The following is an 18,218-nucleotide window of genomic DNA, read 5'->3' as shown; positions in this document are numbered from 1 at the left end:
AAAAGATTTGGATGATACTTTGCCTATATTTTCAGTATGATAGACCAAGTATTTTTCGCAGGAGAGGAGACCCTTTTGACTCAAGGGTGATTTTTAAAAAGGGCCTATGTGTTTTTGCACACATACTTTTAAAAAAATGTAGTTCGAAAACAGTTGGTTGTAGAAAAATTTACTAAGAAGGAGTTGTAGGAAACTAATAAGGCTTTATAAAAAAAAATATACACGTCGTTTTTTTTTATTTTTTCGTTTTTTTACAAAAAAAAAATTAAAATAAACCTCAAAATTCAAATAACAAAAAAAAAACGTATTTTTGATTTTTTTTTTTAATTTTTTTTATAAAAACTTGAAGTTTTTAAAACAACTCTAGGATGGACAAACTTTCAATAAAAAAGTTTTTCTAAGAGCAACTTTTAATGCATTTTTGAAAATTTCATTATTTACGGCAAAATGTTCAGTTTGATGTTAGTATATGATTATAAAAATCATTTCAAACGATAGTGCTCATATCGATAAACTTCCTAAATATAACCGTTTTCGAGATATTTCAAATTTACTTTCATCAAAATCAAAACCATTTTCTTAAGTTAATCGTGATTCCCATCAGCATTGATAAGTTTAGCAAGATACACATATATTTACCTTCAATTTGTCTTTTGACGATTGAACAATCAGACAACCCGTTTAGAATTTACAGGGGAAATGAAAACACTATTATTTTAAATATAGAAACCAACACAAGTTAAGTTGCACTTATTTTCATTATCAAGCGTAGTTTCATCCTATTTAAGTTGTTAATATTGATGTACCTATCCATCTTATTATTTTAGGTACATTATAATGTCTTCCATGGTATTTTTCATGAAAAAAAGAGCTTCTCTGTTAGAGTAGCTTCAATACCAAAACAATATTTATACCTGATTATCCAAATGGTACCTACGTTTGTATATAAGCATGACCATCCTTTTGAAAACAGACATCACTAAAAAATCTCAAAAATCTCTTACTCAAAAAAACAAGTATAATTTGAATATGGAGTCGAGTGTTGCAAGCCGTTTCCTTATAAACGGTGTTCGTCAAAGCTTCGTAAATTATCCGAAATTTTTTTTCCTAGTGTGGAAATTTATTTTGGATACATCTCTATCAATCTGTGATACGTGTCGCTTGAATTTAAATAGAATCGTACCATGTGCTGAAAATCTGGAACTAGAAGTGCAACCGTCAGTCATGGACATCGCGGAGCCACAGCCATCTACATCTCGACATGGCCTCGAAGAAATACCATCAACTACGTCAATAACAACAGCATCATCTCGGGATAGTGGAGAGCAACAATTTTCCAGGACGCATAATATTGAGCTATTCAACAAGGGCATAGCTGGTATCAACGTATCGCCAATATCGACAAAAAAATTCCAGAATGTTAACTATCCCCGGAGAAAGTATATGGACATTACCAATGGCATTAAGAAAGGCATCTTCGGTTTTCAAGCGGAAGAAGATGACCTGGAGCAACTAAAATTGAAAGCTGCGGAACACAATGAGATGATCGGACAACTGAAGGAGAGATTTGCTGATCCAGGTTCATCGAGAGACGATCAAATAAGGATTCTGACGATTTTGCCGAAATCTTGGTCAACGCAAAAGGTAATGGACGAGTTTGAAACAAATAAATACATTGTATTGCAAGCTCGATGCTTGACAAACGGGAAAGGAGTATTGGCCACGGTTTGGATCCCGAAATTAAAAACGAGGTATTGCAGTTCTTCGAAAGCGACCAGATAAGCAGAACCACGCCAGGACTAAACGATTACGTTTCAGTGAAGAAGGAAGGTAAGAAGATTCACATTCAAAAGCGACTTTTAGTTTGTACATTGTGAGAAACTTTTATTAAATTTCAAGAAGTTAGTAAAAATAGCATTGGATTTAGTTCATTTGCAGCACTAAAACCAAAGCATTGCAAATTACTTGGTAGTTCAAGTTCTCACAATATTTGTGTTTGTAACATCCATGAAAATATTAATTTAATGCTTCATTGTCTTAGAAAATATTCATTCGAAAAAGATTTCAACCATTATTTTGAAGAAATATTATGCAGCTCATCATCCAGAACTAAACAATGTTATCTCCGCGAATGCGAACGTTTTCCAGGCCTCTCAGATTTTGAAAGAAGTTTTTCAGAAAAAATCGAGGAACAGGGTATGTCTGAAGTTTGTTTTGAACAATGGGTTTCAACTGATAGATGTAGTTTAGAGAAACTTGTAAAACCAGTAGATGGATTTGTTCCTTATTTTTGCGAAAAGTTGGAAAAAACTGGTATCCCATGATTATATTAAAACTCAGCAGTCTAGTTTCTTGAGAAATACAAAAAATACTCTTAAAAATGGAGAAGTTGTCATAATTTGTGATTTTTCCGAAAATTATTCATTTGTTCTTCAAGATGCTGCCCAAAGTAGTTACTGGAATAATCAACAAGCTACTATTCATCCTTTTTGTATTTATTATTCAGAATCAGGTATAGTCAAAAATGTTTGGTCGTAATCTCTGAAGTTTTAAAACACGATACAATTGCGGTGCAAGTATTTATTTCAAAATTACTGACCTTTTTGCAAACAAAAATACAAGTAAAAAAAGCGATGTTTATGTCTGATGGAACTGCATCCCAATATAAAAATAGCAAAAATTTTGCAAGTCTTTGTAAATTTAAAACGAAGTACAATATTGATGTTGAATGGCACTTTTTTGCAACTTCGCATGGCAAGGTACCATGTGACGCGATTGGTGGCACATTAAAACGAATGGCAAGGAACGCAAGTGTGGCTGTAGAACACGAACATATAACAAGTGCAGCAGAGTTAAATGCATGGGCTAACCAGAAGAGTAATGATTATTTAACAAAAATGTCATTTTGTTTTGTGTCACAAAAGGAATACGAATAAGGGGCTGCAGAATGGAAAAGCATTTTTGAAAAGGCCAAAACGATCCCAGGTACAAGAAAATATCACTGTATTGTTCCGATTTCCGAAAATAAAATATCAGCGAAACTATTTTCGAATGATGAAGAATGCACCATTCATAACATATAAAAACATGCTAATCAAAAGTTCATCAAATAAAAATATATTCAACGAAAAGGTTTATGTACAAATTATTATTATTAAAGACGATCGAAAGTAATAAATGTAAGATGCAAATAAAAACGCATGGGTATTTCATTTATTTATCTTATTTATCTTATAAGTTTAAAACCAATTATCCAATAGTCTATTGGTGGAGCGGTAAGTTGAAGGTAAGTACATACATATCTTGCAAAACTTATCATATTTGATGGACAATCACGTATAACTTACAAAAAGGGCATATTTTCTACAAAAAATTAATTATGATAAAAGTAAATTTGAAATATCTCGAAAACGGTTACATTTAGGAAGTTTATCGATATAAGCACTATCGTTTGAAATGATTTTTATAATCATATACTGACATCAAACTGAACATTTTGCCGTAAATAATGAAAGTTTTAAAAATGCCTTACAAGTTGCTCTTAGAAAAACGTTTTTATTAAAAGTTTGTCCATCCTGGAGTTGTTTTCAAAACTTCTGCTTTCCATTCAAGTTTTTATTAAAAAAATGAAAAAAAAATCAAAAACACGTTTCTTTTTGTTATTTGAATTTTGAGGTTTATTTTTATTTTTTTTTTTTGAAAAAAAACGAAAAAAAAATTCTGTGTGAATTTTTTTATAAAGCCTTATTAGTTTCCTACAACTCCTTCTTAGCATTTTTTTTTTCTGCAACCAACTGTTTTCGAACTACATTTTTTTTTAAAGTATGTGTGCAAAAACACATAGGCCCTTTTCAAAAATTACCCTTGAGCCAAAAGGGTCTCCTCTCCTGCGGAAAATACTTGGTCTATCATACTGAAAATATGTGCCAAGTATCATCCAGATCGAAGATAGTCAAGTTTGGTGACTGACCGATTTGGCGTGGACAATACAACAATACAACAATATCAATGTATTTGAGAATGGAATAAAACATGTTGATTTGTTTTAATGAAATAAAACGATCTTTATTGTGCCTATAAACGAAAAAAAAAAATGAACTATTCGGGATATAGTTCTACGTACATATATTCATAATATTTCATTCATCATTTTTTAACAACAGACTACTATAAGCATATCGTTCCATATGCAATTAATAAAAATAATGATTGTGTAATTTTACTATGATAGAACGACATTTTTTTTTTGTTCCTGAAAATGATAAATATTGTATGGTAATTAAACTTAACCGCCCTTTCCCCATATAGTAAAAAAGCGCTACGATATGCTTTATCATTAAAATTATATAGCGCCGCTGCATCAATGACCTTAATGAGTAGGTGCGGCGTCGCGTGAAGGGTTCCATCCTTTTGCTAATGCCTTTGCTTACTTTTGTACTAGAAAGAACGGATTATCTTGATACCTTAGTACTTCTGTTCGTAAAGTGATACCAGAATGTGGGTATTCAGAAGAAATCCCGAAACACACTGTTCAAACTTTAAGTATTAACGGAGATGCCTTATGCCTTCTTATAAAATGACTTCATGTAGTTCATCGTGTTCTGGTGAGCATCCATACTATCCTGTATTTTCCTCGACAATTCTGCATTTTCATCAAGCGAAATCTTGCTTCTTGCGGCATCCAACTCGGCGTAGCTTACATTGCTTAGGCCGGACATAAGCCCACCCGATTGCAAATCCTCGTCACACACAATCAGCTCATAGCTTCCCTTGTTATCCTTCCGGGCGGTCCGTCCTTTGATTTGGGTTTCCTCCTTGATATCCATCGAAAAGAACGTTTGAACGACGTGCAATCCGCCGTTCTTCTCCACAGTCACGCTGGACTTGTAGTCGACTCCTCGGCCCATTCCACGGGTAGCCAAAGTGATTGTTTTGGCCACTCCTGCTTCGTTGATGAACCTTTCTTTGTCTTCGGTGTTCTCGGTCAGCACGTTCACTCGATCTAGCTGTCCCGCATATTCTGTTTCGAATGCATTCAACTCGACGTCGGTATCGAAGAAAATGATCACCGCTCGATTGGCTTTGATGATTTGATTAGCTTGACTGAAGATGTTGGTTCTCCAGGAGGGTTTCGTCGCGTGATTTTGGAAATTGGCGATTTCGTCGAACTGGAGGTTTGAGCAGCCGAAAAACGTTGGCATCACCGAAATTTGCTTGATGTTGTACAAACGTTCAATTGTATCCTTTTCATGAAGATTCAACGAAGTCAGTGTTCCGGATACGCCTACAATAAGAGGGTAGTTCTTCGGGAGCATGGCGTAGGACAAGGGACCACAGGAGATATTCAAATACCCGTAATTTTCTGTCCCATTCACCTTAGTGACGAAATTTGTCTTTTTCAATCGGAAATAATTGAAAACATTTTCGGAACCATAAACAAAATTAGGCACATACATTCCTCGTTTACAAACGGTTATTACTCCAGCGGAGTTCAATTTGAATTTAGTACAACCCAATCCCTTATTGACATTTATGGCGTCTGTTACCATCATTCCAACATGTTCGTCAAACAATGTCTTATTCGTGTAAGTTATCTGTGTTCCATCATTTTTAATCAAACTGTAATTATTTGGTCTTTCGAGAAATTCTAAAAACTTCCCACCTTGCTCTTTGAATTCCCCGCTTTGAATATACTGTCGAATACGACTTTCTACATCCGTACAATCAGCGACAACATACTTCCATATTTGCTCCTGAATAAGATCCAGTCCTGGAATCAAAGGTGTGAATCCTGCGTTATATGTATTGCCATAAAATTCTTTCGTAAAGAATACATCGACCTCGTCCAGCAGCAGAATATTTTTACTCGAATCAGCCGTTACGAGTTGATGTGGAAGAATAACCTTTTCTTTGAACAGTAAATCTCTTACCAGATTTCTGAGTTTAATTGTCTGACCATCAACCTTCGGAGCTATGATTTCATTGGCTAGATCATCGAAGGTGCCGTACGTTACATCTTCAGCAACATCAAACGTCTCAAAAAAAGTGAGAAAGTCCTGCTCATCTCGCTTGGCCAAATACTCGCTGTAACAAGCAATGCGAACTTTATGACCGGTCAGTGCAAATAGTGCCGCGAGAAGTCCCAAAACCAACGATTTACCCTGTCCTGTCAACACTTGAGCCAAATGTTTGTCGATTCCTTCGTCGGCTTTGTCAGCGCTCAGCAATCGTAGGATGCACAAAATCTGGATACAATGAGGATTGAAGTACTTTCTTGCTTTGGCCACGTCCTTTGATACCAGAATCGACCACACTGCAGCCAATCCAGCAAGCATTTTGGGAACTTGGTCTTGCTTGAAGCGATCGTCCCACGCCTTGAAGAGAGTAGTATCTGAATGCTGATCTTTCACCTTCACTGCGATGAGCGCTGTTCTTTCCGAGGGCTCTTTGTCTACGGACAGTTGCATAAATTCCTCGAAAAACTTTGAATACATCGCGTACGAGTCGCGGAGCAATTGGAAATCATGTGTACTATTCAACTCGCCATACAGCTGCAGCGCGTCTTCGAAGCTGATTTCGTTCTGCTTCCTAATGTACCAGAACGACTCACGGAGGAGGTTGATGCGGTTCGAGAAGTCCTGTCGTGAAGTTGTGGTCTCGATAACGCTGTTAAACGGTTTTACACGTTCGTCGTAGAACTGATCGAACGAAACGTAATCGATCTGTTCTTTAAGGTAGAGTAGCGAATTTCTGATTGCAAAAATGAGTTCGTTAGTGGACAGTAATTGGTCCGTATGCGAAAGATGTTCATCAGTTGCCCAGGAATTCCGCTGCAGCTGGGAGCCGATGTTCTCAAGCAGAGCTTGAATAACCTCAATTACGTAATGCTTCGGTACCGCTACTGTTGTTTTTAATGCGCCACACAATGTAGGAAACTTCTCTGGAATGAGTACCCGGTAAGTTCGATTGCTATTATCCTTCCATTTGTTATCGACCAATTCGACATGTTGCAGATTTATAAACGATTGCATATCGAACTTGGGAATGTCTTTGATGTACCATTCAAAAGAAACTTCGTTGAGATCGATTATAAAGTCGTTGTACGTACGGCAGAATGCCACCATCGTATCCACCTCAACGTTCTTGTCCAAACCGATCTGCATGATTTTCATCAAGCGTTCTTGCAACAAATTTATCTCCGGGAGGTTTATCTTCGTCAAAAATTGATCAATGATGTCACTTCGAGTATTCCAAAATCGGCTGAACACATCCACCTGGTCGCGGAAATTATAAAAAAAAGCGACATTTTGGTTGCTTTTGATGCTGAACATATTCAGTTGTTTCTGGAGAACAGCCTTATCCAGCGATGTCATGTTATGATACGAGCAGGATTGGGCGATGAAATGAATTAGATTATGCGTGACAACGCGCAGAGTTTCCATCTGATCATACTTTGCGTCACGAATCATTTGGATATATTCATCGAACACGTTATTGAACAAATCGAGCTCACAGTTCTTCGGTAGAACATGAAACAATACATCATCCAACAGACAATACCAAACGTAGAAGTCATCTGGAACCCCAAGTGGATTCGGTTTGGAACTATCATTCGATAATTTTTTTTTTACTGCGTGCATTATATTCTTGAATTTACTAACATCTTTTGGGAATGAATAGTTGGTGAATAGTTGCGTCTTGTACTGAAAAGGTTGTGTGCCGAAATCCACATCAAAATGCTTTATGAGCATAAACATAAAATGGTATTCCCGTTGCAAACACTTTGTTACTGCGTTCTCCGTCTTCCAGACGAGCTGTTTGAGAGCGGACCACTCGAAACTAGAGCTCTTCAGTAAATCCGTTTCTAGATGATCAGTATGCTTAGTAATCTCGATTATCAACTCCTCCAAGCTCTTGCAAATGAAAAATAAGCTGACATTTGTCAATTGCAGGAGTTTGTCGAGGCGATTGCCTTTGATCGATTTGACTTGATTGATCCAACGGTCGGCTAGATCTTGAAGGGGTTTGTCGAAAATTTCCGGTTTCAGAGCGCTGGTCATATCAGTAAATAACTTCACATCGCTACTGCTTATCAACATCAAATGCTTCTGATCAATGGTACCGAGTGGTTTATGCAAATACGCTGGTGCTTTCGTAATCAACTTGTTCCTGTGAAGCTCAGTAATCTCCATTACCAATCGGTTCAGCCACTCGAAAAGATTCGGAGAATTGTCCTTTGGAACGTGCCTGAATCGACAGAATAATCTCTCCCTTCGAGACGCTGTCCGCTCTATACTGTCCAATATTTGGGCATACCTTTGCAGCGTTTCGTTCTTAAACCGATTATTCATAACCTTACCGCAGAGATCATAATAAGTCATGCTTCTGCATTGTTTGGGTTTCTCGACAAATTTCAGCAGCTCGATTATCGTGTTGACTTGCCCTTCGTCTGCAGCCAATTGTTTGATCACATTTTCCAAGCTCGTTAGAAATAGCTCCCGGTGCTTATCCCTGTCTGTGGTCACTTCATCCAGCAACACACGATCGACGCGAAGTTCTTCGAGTAGCACTTCAGTCGCACGTCGAAAGTCCCGTGTATCAATCAGCAGGTGCGGTCGATTGAGCTTCACTATTGCCACAAAGTTGTCATCGATAACCATCAGCGATCCTTGATTGTGTATGACGATATTAAACTGTCCGTATGTCAGTCGAGCTGAGAAGCCAAGTTGTGGCATATTGACCGATGAGGGTCGCTTTGCCTTGATGTACTCTTTCCCGTTATGATTTGAAAATTTTCCGGTCGATTCCAGAGTGACTTTTTTCGCTTTGTTATTCGCCTGATGCTTGGGTGCCTGTTTGGCCTTGCCCTGAAAGGAATAATACAGCAATCTTTTTAGTACCGGTTTATAATAAATATTCAGGGAAAAACGAATACATTCAATCGGAGATGAACTTGCCACTTGGCTAAAAATCTTCATAATAAAGCTTAAAAAAAAGAAAAGAAACGTGACCAAGCGCAAATTAATGAATTTATTTTTGTGAGAAAATATTTTCAATCGTAAAACTATAGTTTGAAAAGCTGAAAGTAGAATTCAAGTAAAGCGTGCCCGGAAATATTTTTTGTAGCTTTGTCGCGTCCGAGGTCGCGTCAGTGGTCTGATTCAACGTTAGAATTTCTTTCAGTGTATAGTTCAGTGTATTCACAGAAAATATTCGCGGATTCGGTCGAGGAGACGCAACAAACGGTTTCGAATATCTTCAGCAAGTTTTTGTGGAAGGGTGCAATGCTTACCTCTTCTCTAATTTACTTTGCTACTTTTCTGCATACCTGACGTAGCTTACCTACTATTCTAGCTATTTTGGACTGTGTTTTTGACAGCTTATGTTTTATGTTCTTCCGACTATTATCTTTTGTACCGCGAGCAGAAGTAAATAAAAAGTCCATTTTATAGTTTGTGATAATCGCGTGTTTTTCTCCGGGTTTTTCGTTCCGAAAGTCCTATCGCGGGGTGATATTCGCTGTGCTGGCCTCCGGACTCTGCCGTCAGGTTATGGGCCCAGAAAGAATCGGAACAGAAAACGGAAAGATTCGATCGGGAAGAATCGAATAGTGTTGTGTGCTTGCTCGTCGCGTCGGCTAAGTGCGATTCCGCGAAAGACCTTTGTGCTCGGTGTGAAGAGCCATTTTTTTTTTGGACAAAAGTGCGGTTGATTGAAAGTGAAGAATGGCTGATTCGAGATTTGCCATTGCCAAGTTGAACGGTACCAACTGGCAAACCTGGAAGATACGCCTCGAGATGCTGCTAGCTCGAGAGGACCTCTGGCACGTCATCGAGAAGGATATCCCGCAAGGAGCAAACCTGACTGCGATGTGGAAGAGCGACGATCGGAAGGCGAAAGCGACGATGATTTTGTTACTGGAGGACAGCCAGCTCCCGTTGGTGAGGGATTGCGCTCATGCCAAGGATGCATTCAATGCCCTCAAGCGCTATCATCAGAAGACAACCCGATCGATCCGTGTGTCGCTGTTAAAGAAACTATGTTCCACAAACCTCTCGGAAAACAGTGATGTCGAAAAACATCTTCACGATTTTGACGACATTTTCGATCGGTTGGATGCTGCAGGGATGAAGCTGGACAAGGATACCAAGGTCTGTATGCTGCTGCGCAGCCTTCCTCCTTCATTCGACGGCTTGGTTACGGCTCTGGACAGCCGTTCAGACGACGATATTTCACTCGACGTCGTCAAGTCAAAGCTGGTGGACGAATACAACCGGCAACTGGAACGAAAAGGAGGACCGGCCAAGGTGGAAAAAGCGATGCGATCGGAGATGCGTTATCCGGAGAATAAGCCGGATGTGCGTACTTGCCACTTCTGCAAGAAGCCCGGGCATATCAAGCGGAATTGCCGAAAGTTTTTGTCGACGCTGAAGAAGGATGGGAATTCGTCCCGTTCTGATACGAATGGTCATGCCAAGGCCAAAGCTGCTCAGGGTGACGTCAGAGGTGTGGCGTTCGTCGCTGGAGAAGAAAAATCGTCCAGCTGGGTGATCGATAGCGGTGCCAGCGCGCACATGACCAACGACAGGTCGTTTTTTGGATCGTTGAGTGAATTCGCTGGTGGCTGTATCACACTGGCGGATGGTAAGAAGACGAAAATCGAAGGAGAAGGAAGCGGAGTGATCCATGGCATTGGCGCTGCTGGTAATACCGTGAAGATAGAAATGAACGATGTGAAATTCGTGCCAGGACTGTCTACCAACCTGATATCGGTCGGGAAGTTGGCTCAGAAGAGTTTTCGAATAGTTTTTCACAAAAGTGGTTGTGAAATACTCGATGCTGAAGGTGTAGTTGTTGCTACGGGAAACTGCCGAGGCGGTTTATACTATCTGCGGGTTGCAGAAGCATCGATGACTGCATCTGAAGGGGTGCATAAACTCAACTGCCAGCACCAGTGGCATCGTCGGCTCGGTCATCGTGATTGGGCTGCGGCTGAGCGGATTCTGAAAGAGGACATGGCTACTGGAATCAAGGTGAGCGAATGCGGGCTACGCCTGGTGTGCGAATGCTGCATGGAAGGTAAGTCTGCTAGGCTTCCCTTCCCCCCGGTCGTTGACCGGAAGTCCTGTCGAGTGTTGGACATTGTCCACACTGACTTATGTGGACCTATGGATAACGTCACCCCGAGTGGCAATCGGTATGTGATGACGATCACTGATGATCACAGCCGATTTACAGTCACATACCTTCTGAAACATAAATCGGAAGCAGCCGGTAATCTGAAAGATTATGTTCGATGGGTCGATAATATTTTCGGGCGCAAACCACACGTTGTGCGCTCTGATGGAGGGGGTGAATTTGATAATAAAGAGCTGCGGGCGTTTTACAAATCGGAAGGGATTCAACCGCAGTTCACGACTCCCTATTCTCCCCAACAGAACGGTGTTGCCGAACGGAAAAACAGGTCGCTGACGGAGATGGCAACGTGTATGTTGGTAGATGCTGGATTGGAGAAGCGGTACTGGGGTGAAGCTATTCTCACTGCTACGTACCTGCAGAACCGACTACCATCAAGATCGATCCCGAAGACACCGTATGAGCTGTGGTGGAGTCGTAAGCCGGACCTCAGCCATCTTCGGGTGTTTGGAAGCCACGCCTACGTGCACGTACCGGACGTCAAACGCAAGAAATTGGATAGCAAGGCGACCAAGTTAACGTTCATCGGGTATGCAGTAGACCAGAAAGGATATCGTTTCGTGGACCTGGAGACGGATCAAATCACCATAAGCCGGGACGCACGGTTCATCGAACTCGGGAATGGTACTACGACAGTGGAAGTATCGTTTCCGGTTGCAAGCAAGGAGGCTGAAGAAGAAGAAATCCAGCTGCTGCCGAAGAAAGAAGACATTCCAGATAAGGATCCGGATGAAGACGAACGTGAAAGTGATCCCGAAGACTACTATGAAGCGGATAGTGGAGATGAAGGTGCAAGTTCAACCCTTCGGCGAACAGAACGGTCGACTCGAGGTGTGCGTCCGAAGTACCTTGATGATTTCCAGCTGGAGTATGCTGCAGGCGTAGCAGCGTGTGCAGTTGAAGAACCTGTTAACTTGAAGGATGCCATGGAAGAACCTGTGTGGCGCAAGGCGATGCAAGAGGAGTTGGACGCTCATCAGCGTAACGGAACGTGGCGGTTAGTGCCGCTGCCGGAAGGACGCAAGGTCATTGGATCCAAATGGGTCTACAAGGCGAAGCGAGATGAAAACAACCGCATAGTTAAGTTCAAAGCTAGATTGGTGGCTCAGGGCTATGCGCAACGGTTTGGAGTTGATGTTGGTGAAGTTTTTGCTCCCGTGACCAGTCAAGCAACTTTCCGGACGTTTCTGACAGTGGCAGCGAAGCGCAATATGTTCGTTAAACATCTGGACATCAAGACAGCGTATTTGCATGGAATCCTCGAAGAAGAAGTCTACATGCGCCAACCTCCGGGCTTCGTTTCTCCCGGAAAGGAAAAGCTTGTTTGCCGTCTTCAACGAAGCATATATGGTTTGCGTCAGTCGGCTCGCTGTTGGAATAAAAGACTACATGAAGTGCTCGTGAAGAACGGATTCAAGGCAGCAACGGCAGATCCCTGTTTGTATGTGAAGGATGGCGGGAAGGCTAGAGTACTTCTGTTGGTATACGTTGATGACCTGTTGTTAGCGTCTACGGATGAAAGCGAGATGACGAAGATCCAGGATCGCCTGAATGCGGAGTTCGAGTTGACCAGCCTCGGGGAAGTGCGGCATTTCCTGGGAGTTGAAGTGAAGCGTGAAGGAGATACGTTCAAGGTGAGCTTGCGCAATTATATTGAAAAACTGCTGAAGGAACACGGAATGGAAGAAGCAAAAGCAGCGAAGTCGCCGATGGATCCTGGATACTTGAAGATGGTGGATTCAGGAAAAGCGTTCGACGATCCGACGAATTACAGAAGCCTGGTTGGTGGATTTCTCTATCTGGCCGTTGTTGCAAGACCGGATATTGCCGCCAGTGCAGCCATTCTGGGAAGGAAGTTCAGCGAACCGACGGATTGTGATTGGACAGCAGCGAAGCGTGTACTACGGTTCTTGAAAGGCACGAAGGACTATCAACTGCAGTTGGGCGGAACTGGTGATCAACCTCTGTTTGGTTTCTCTGATGCAGATTGGGCAGGTGACGTCTGCAGTCGTCGTTCTACTTCCGGAGCGGTGTTCGTGTTCGGTGGAGCTACAATTTCGTGGAAAAGCCGTCGTCAATCTTGCGTGACCCTTTCGTCCATGGAAGCCGAATACGTAGCGCTCAGCGAGGCGTGTCAAGAAGCGTTGTGGCTCAGGCAGCTGCTCAAGGATCTTGGCGAGCAACAGGATCAGCCCACGGTTCTCAAGGAGGACAATCAGGGATGTTTGGCGTTTGTGCGGTCGGAGAGGACAAGCAGACGGTCCAAGCATATCGACACCCGAGAGCGATTCGTCCAGGAGCTGTGTGAAACAAAGAAGATACGGCTGGAGTATTGTCCGACGGAGAATATGACAGCCGACATCATGACGAAGCCTCTAGGACCACAAAAGCACCGAGAATTCTGCGTATTGCTCGGGCTAAAGGAAGAGATTACACATTGAGGGGGAGTGTGGAAGGGTGCAATGCTTACCTCTTCTCTAATTTACTTTGCTACTTTTCTGCATACCTGACGTAGCTTACCTACTATTCTAGCTATTTTGGACTGTGTTTTTGACAGCTTATGTTTTATGTTCTTCCGACTATTATCTTTTGTACCGCGAGCAGAAGTAAATAAAAAGTCCATTTTATAGTTTGTGATAATCGCGTGTTTTTCTCCGGGTTTTTCGTTCCGAAAGTCCTATCGCGGGGTGATATTCGCTGTGCTGGCCTCCGGACTCTGCCGTCAGTTTTTACAAACCAAAACACCCTGTTTTGGTCCAATTTGGCATCTTGCCACTACTCAACAGTGACAAGGAAAATAGTGTCATTGTGGTACTTCGTGACATTAATCTTCCAAACTGTCCAGCGCTCCGACCGATCGAGAAATTTTAGGCAATAATAAAGGCTGATTGCCGGAAAATTGGAGGAAAGTCAAAATCGGTTCAAAACTTCAAGCAGAAGTGGACAAAAGCTTACAAAACCAGCTTGCCCAAACCTTGATGACAGGAAGCGAGTCTTGAGGTCTATTGTTGTTAAGTGTGTAACTACAGTACCCTAATTGCCCCTACTGCGTCAATCAAGAAATGTAAACAAAAAGTTAAACACGTTTTCAATAAAAGTTGAATTCGTTTTTCCTTAATTCGCTAGTTTTCTCGTTTTATTTCATCCTTATCCGAAACCACCTCAGGTTTTGGGCCCGGTCGCGCTTTAACGGAATAATCTCGGAAGTGCAGTGTTGTTTTTTTTTTTTTCGTTATGCAGGAGGAAAAATTCGATCGTGTGTTGTTGCCGCTTTTCGATGGCTTGAATTTCGTTGCCTGGAAGTTCAGGATGCTGATTTTTCTGGAAGAGCACGAGCTCGTGGAATGCATCCAGACTTTTGCAGCGGAAGTGGAGGAGCTGATTGTCCTGGCGAACGACACGAACGAGGTGAAAGCGGAAAAGGCGAAGAAATCGAAGAAGCGGATGAAGAAAGACCGCAGATGCAAGAGCCAGGATAAATGCGCAAGCAATGTTTCGCGCGAGCAAATCGTAGGCGATTTCGCTGTTAGGGCATGGTTTATAGCGGCGCAAATAAATCAATGTACAGCGGCACTAGCGAACAGAAAAATAAATCAACACAGAAATTCAAAACAACCCAAAATTAAGTTCTTTTCACTCATATATTATGTTTCATACCGTAACCCAAATTTGAGTAAATCGATTCTAAATTGTTTGCATTTAACTACGGCTTTACAAGCCAGGATAAATTACTCATCGCTAAGTTTTTTTTTTACGCAAATTTCAATTCACTCAAATTTGACTATACTTCATATTACTCAATTTTGGCTTCTGGTGCGGAACTAGACGGTTGAGTCGAATCTTTCGTTCTGTTTTTGACAACAATAGTAAGTGGGCATGAAACAGAGAGATAAAATAACTTAAATTTGAGTTTTAAAAACCCAAGCGATGTATACAGAAAAATAAACGAGAAGCCAAAATTTAGTGAGATGCGATATAGGTACATATCGATTTGTTACTAATAAAATTATTTTTCAGTTCATGTGTAACTATTCTTGTGTTAGAAAATATTCCAAACTAACTATTTCTTTGAAAACTGTTGTGGTCCTGAAAAGGGCCGTTTCGATGGCCTGTGGCTCGGAAAAGAGCCGTTTTGATATTGTATGGCCCTCATAAGGACCGTTCTGGTGATGTGGTTGGTTTAAATGGAATTATGTTTGTCGCACTGAAAAGGACGGTTTTCATTTGATGCACATGGCCGTCTGTTGAGCGGCAAGCAAATTACCCGGCTGTTTGCCCCAGGCAAAAGTGTAGCCCTGATATTAGACGAATCTTCACTTTACTTTGCGGCATTAAAAAATTATAAACCAAAAAAAAAATTATAAGGAGGGAAAATGGAAAAGCCATATCACCAAAATTTCACAGTTAGTTGAAAAGACCCATACAAACAAGATGACGTTATTGGATTTTCCCCAGAATCCTGCAAAATTCACAAAAATACATATTTATAAAAAAAAAACATTAATTTTATTAAGAAAAGAGAGAAGGATTAGTAATTAGTTATTAGTATGTAAGGGCCCATGCATTGATTATGTTACACTAAATCAAGGAGAAATTTACCCCCCCCCCTATCGTGACGTTTTTTCTATACCTAATGCATTGCTTGTCACAAAATCTTAGACCCCCCCCCCCCAGCTAGAGCGTGACATAATATATGCATCAACCCTAACCCACATTCATCAAGATTCATCCCTTTAGAAGAAAAGTGGGTTTGCTCATGAAATTAGTAAAGCCAACTTTAATTATTTATGAGTATTCGACTAGTACTTCAAAATTGGGTACTTTTTATCCTCCTAACTTAAACTTGAAATCAACAAAAAAAAATCTTTATTTGAACGATGAATCAATAGCGCATTCAACATTCCAGTTTTTCGGATTGATTTTTACACTTAGGAAAGAATGGAATACAACGCACCCCCTGGGCAGAACGCACCAGCTGACTTTCATTTGTGTTTTTCATGGCTTTTACGTAACTTTTTTGCTGTCGTATCAAGCAGTACTTCTAGCATAGCATCTAAACTCAAAATCCTACATGATAAATCCTAGAATTGGATTAAAAATTCCAAGAAAAACTAAAAATAAAATGAAAAAGAACATCTTACCCCGGGGGTGCGTTATGTACTGTTCTCCCCTACACACTGATAACTTCTGCTCTTTAAAAATTGAGTTACTTTTTTACTGAATCGCCAATGATTCTTTGTTACCCATTTTAACAAATTTGATTAAAAATACTCTTTTTGGACAGCTTGGAATGAATTTAATAAAAATGAGTACAAGATACTCATTTAGAGGGTACTTTCAAGTTAGAGTGTACCGTTGACTCACACTCAAAAATATTACAAAACTAATATAGACTAAATTTTATGCATTTTATGGTTTATCTCTATTTATACATTGGCGAGATTGAAATTTTCGTAAAAATTATACTTAGTCAGATTAGCGGAGTGGAATAAGATCAGTGAATACTAAAATTTTAAAAATTGACAAAGTTAAAAGCGATGGTGCTCGTAGTCGTTTTTCAGTTCGTATTTATTTAGTTGTTGCTAAATATTATGTCGCGTCGGTGTCGTGCGTTTTGAGTTTTAAATACTCAGTAGTATGGAGAAATTTCTAAAAATTGCTGGTTATTCAGCTCTGAAAACCTACGCTTTTGCAAATTTCTCCAGTAACTGTAACTGAGTAAAGCATATACCAGATGAGTGACATGTAGTTTTGAGCTTTTCTGGTGGAAAATTTCTGTTATTTAATATTTTGTTGTATTGCAACAATAATAGTTAAATGTTTATTTTTATATGTTCTGGGCAGGGTTTTCATAAAATGTTTTGTATGAAATCATAACTAACCCATTTATTTATTTATTTGTGTTCATAATTTAATTGTGGTCCTAAAAGTGATTTTTATGAGATTAAGCCAAAACGCTCAGCTTAGAAGTATTATGGATTCTGATAGTTTAGCAGGCATATACAATTTCAGGTGATAATGGCAACTGACATTTGAATAATACCCCTACATGCGTAATTAAACTATTTATTTAGAAACAATCTCACGAGCATGAATACCTTCCCTTATTGTTGTAAAAATAGATAAATGTTGATCAATTATAAATCAAGTTTTAACAACATTTACTTTTCATTCATATCACGCAACTGTCATATATCAACAGCAAACCCGTTGTTCTTAATTAGTTTGTCGACCATGAACCATGTGTTTACAGCCATCCTCAAAGAGTGCGGTGGGTGCCCGAAAAAAAATAACAACAAAAATACATTAAAAAACAATGTAACAATAAGACGAAAATTATTGTCTTAACAATGATTTATATTGTTACGTCTACAATAAATTTAACTTGATTTATGTTGCACAAAACAGTAAATTTCATGGTAAATGGAAAATTTACAATAAAAAAGGGGGGTTGTTAAGTATCTTAACATTGAAATTTTCGTGATTATTCCATATATTATTTTTTCAATAACATTACATATTATTGTTATTTTACTGTTGGTTGGCGAATTTATTAATTAAAAAAATAACAGTGTACTTTAGAGTGTATGCGTTGGCTTGACAGGTCTACTTTATCGACTTTAAAAAGAAATCGAAAAAATAAAACATCGCCCCGGGAAGGGAAGGGGTGGTATGTCTGTTACGGGTGAGTCCTTTTTTTACTGGTTGTGGATTGAGATTCGATCCAGAACTTGTGAGAAATTAAGGCCAACTCCCCTGCACTCGACCTCCCTAGGTCACGTCTCCTTGGTGGTTTAGCGTCGTTGATAAGTTAATGCATTCGACTGGAGAGAATCGCCCATGAAATATGCTTCCACCTGAGAGTTCCTTACTGACATCTTCAAGTGGTGGAATTTTTTATTATTATTGTATGATTATTGACTGCACGGAAAAGGTCTGCATTAAGCGGGATTTAGATGAGGCAGGTGAGTTGAATTCAACTCAAACCGATCTGGTCGTAGACGTTCAATTGACTTGGCAAC

General features: G+C 40.0%; 1 protein-coding gene across 1 annotated transcript; it reads right to left on the bottom strand.

Moving 5' to 3' along the window:
• Positions 1-4,559: 4,559 nt before the first annotated feature.
• On the bottom strand, positions 4,560-9,326 carry LOC135717489 (uncharacterized). Its single transcript, XM_065239591.1, has 3 exons — positions 9,309-9,326; positions 7,791-8,867; positions 4,560-7,274 (listed from the first exon to the last, which is right to left on the bottom strand). The coding sequence occupies exons 1-3, from the start codon at positions 9,324-9,326 to the stop codon at positions 4,560-4,562; spliced, it is 3,810 nt and encodes a 1,269-aa protein (XP_065095663.1).
• Between the last annotated feature and the right edge of the window lie 8,892 nt (positions 9,327-18,218).

The sequence above is a fragment of the Ochlerotatus camptorhynchus genome, unplaced genomic scaffold (assembly GCF_037179485.1).
Source record: "Ochlerotatus camptorhynchus isolate MF236.1 unplaced genomic scaffold, CSIRO-AGI_Acam_v1.1 ptg000057l, whole genome shotgun sequence".
In the NCBI taxonomy this organism is placed as follows: Eukaryota; Metazoa; Arthropoda; class Insecta; order Diptera; family Culicidae; genus Ochlerotatus; species Ochlerotatus camptorhynchus.
The sequence above is the reverse complement of the archived record's forward strand: the minus strand, read 5'-3'. Positions and strand labels throughout refer to the sequence as shown.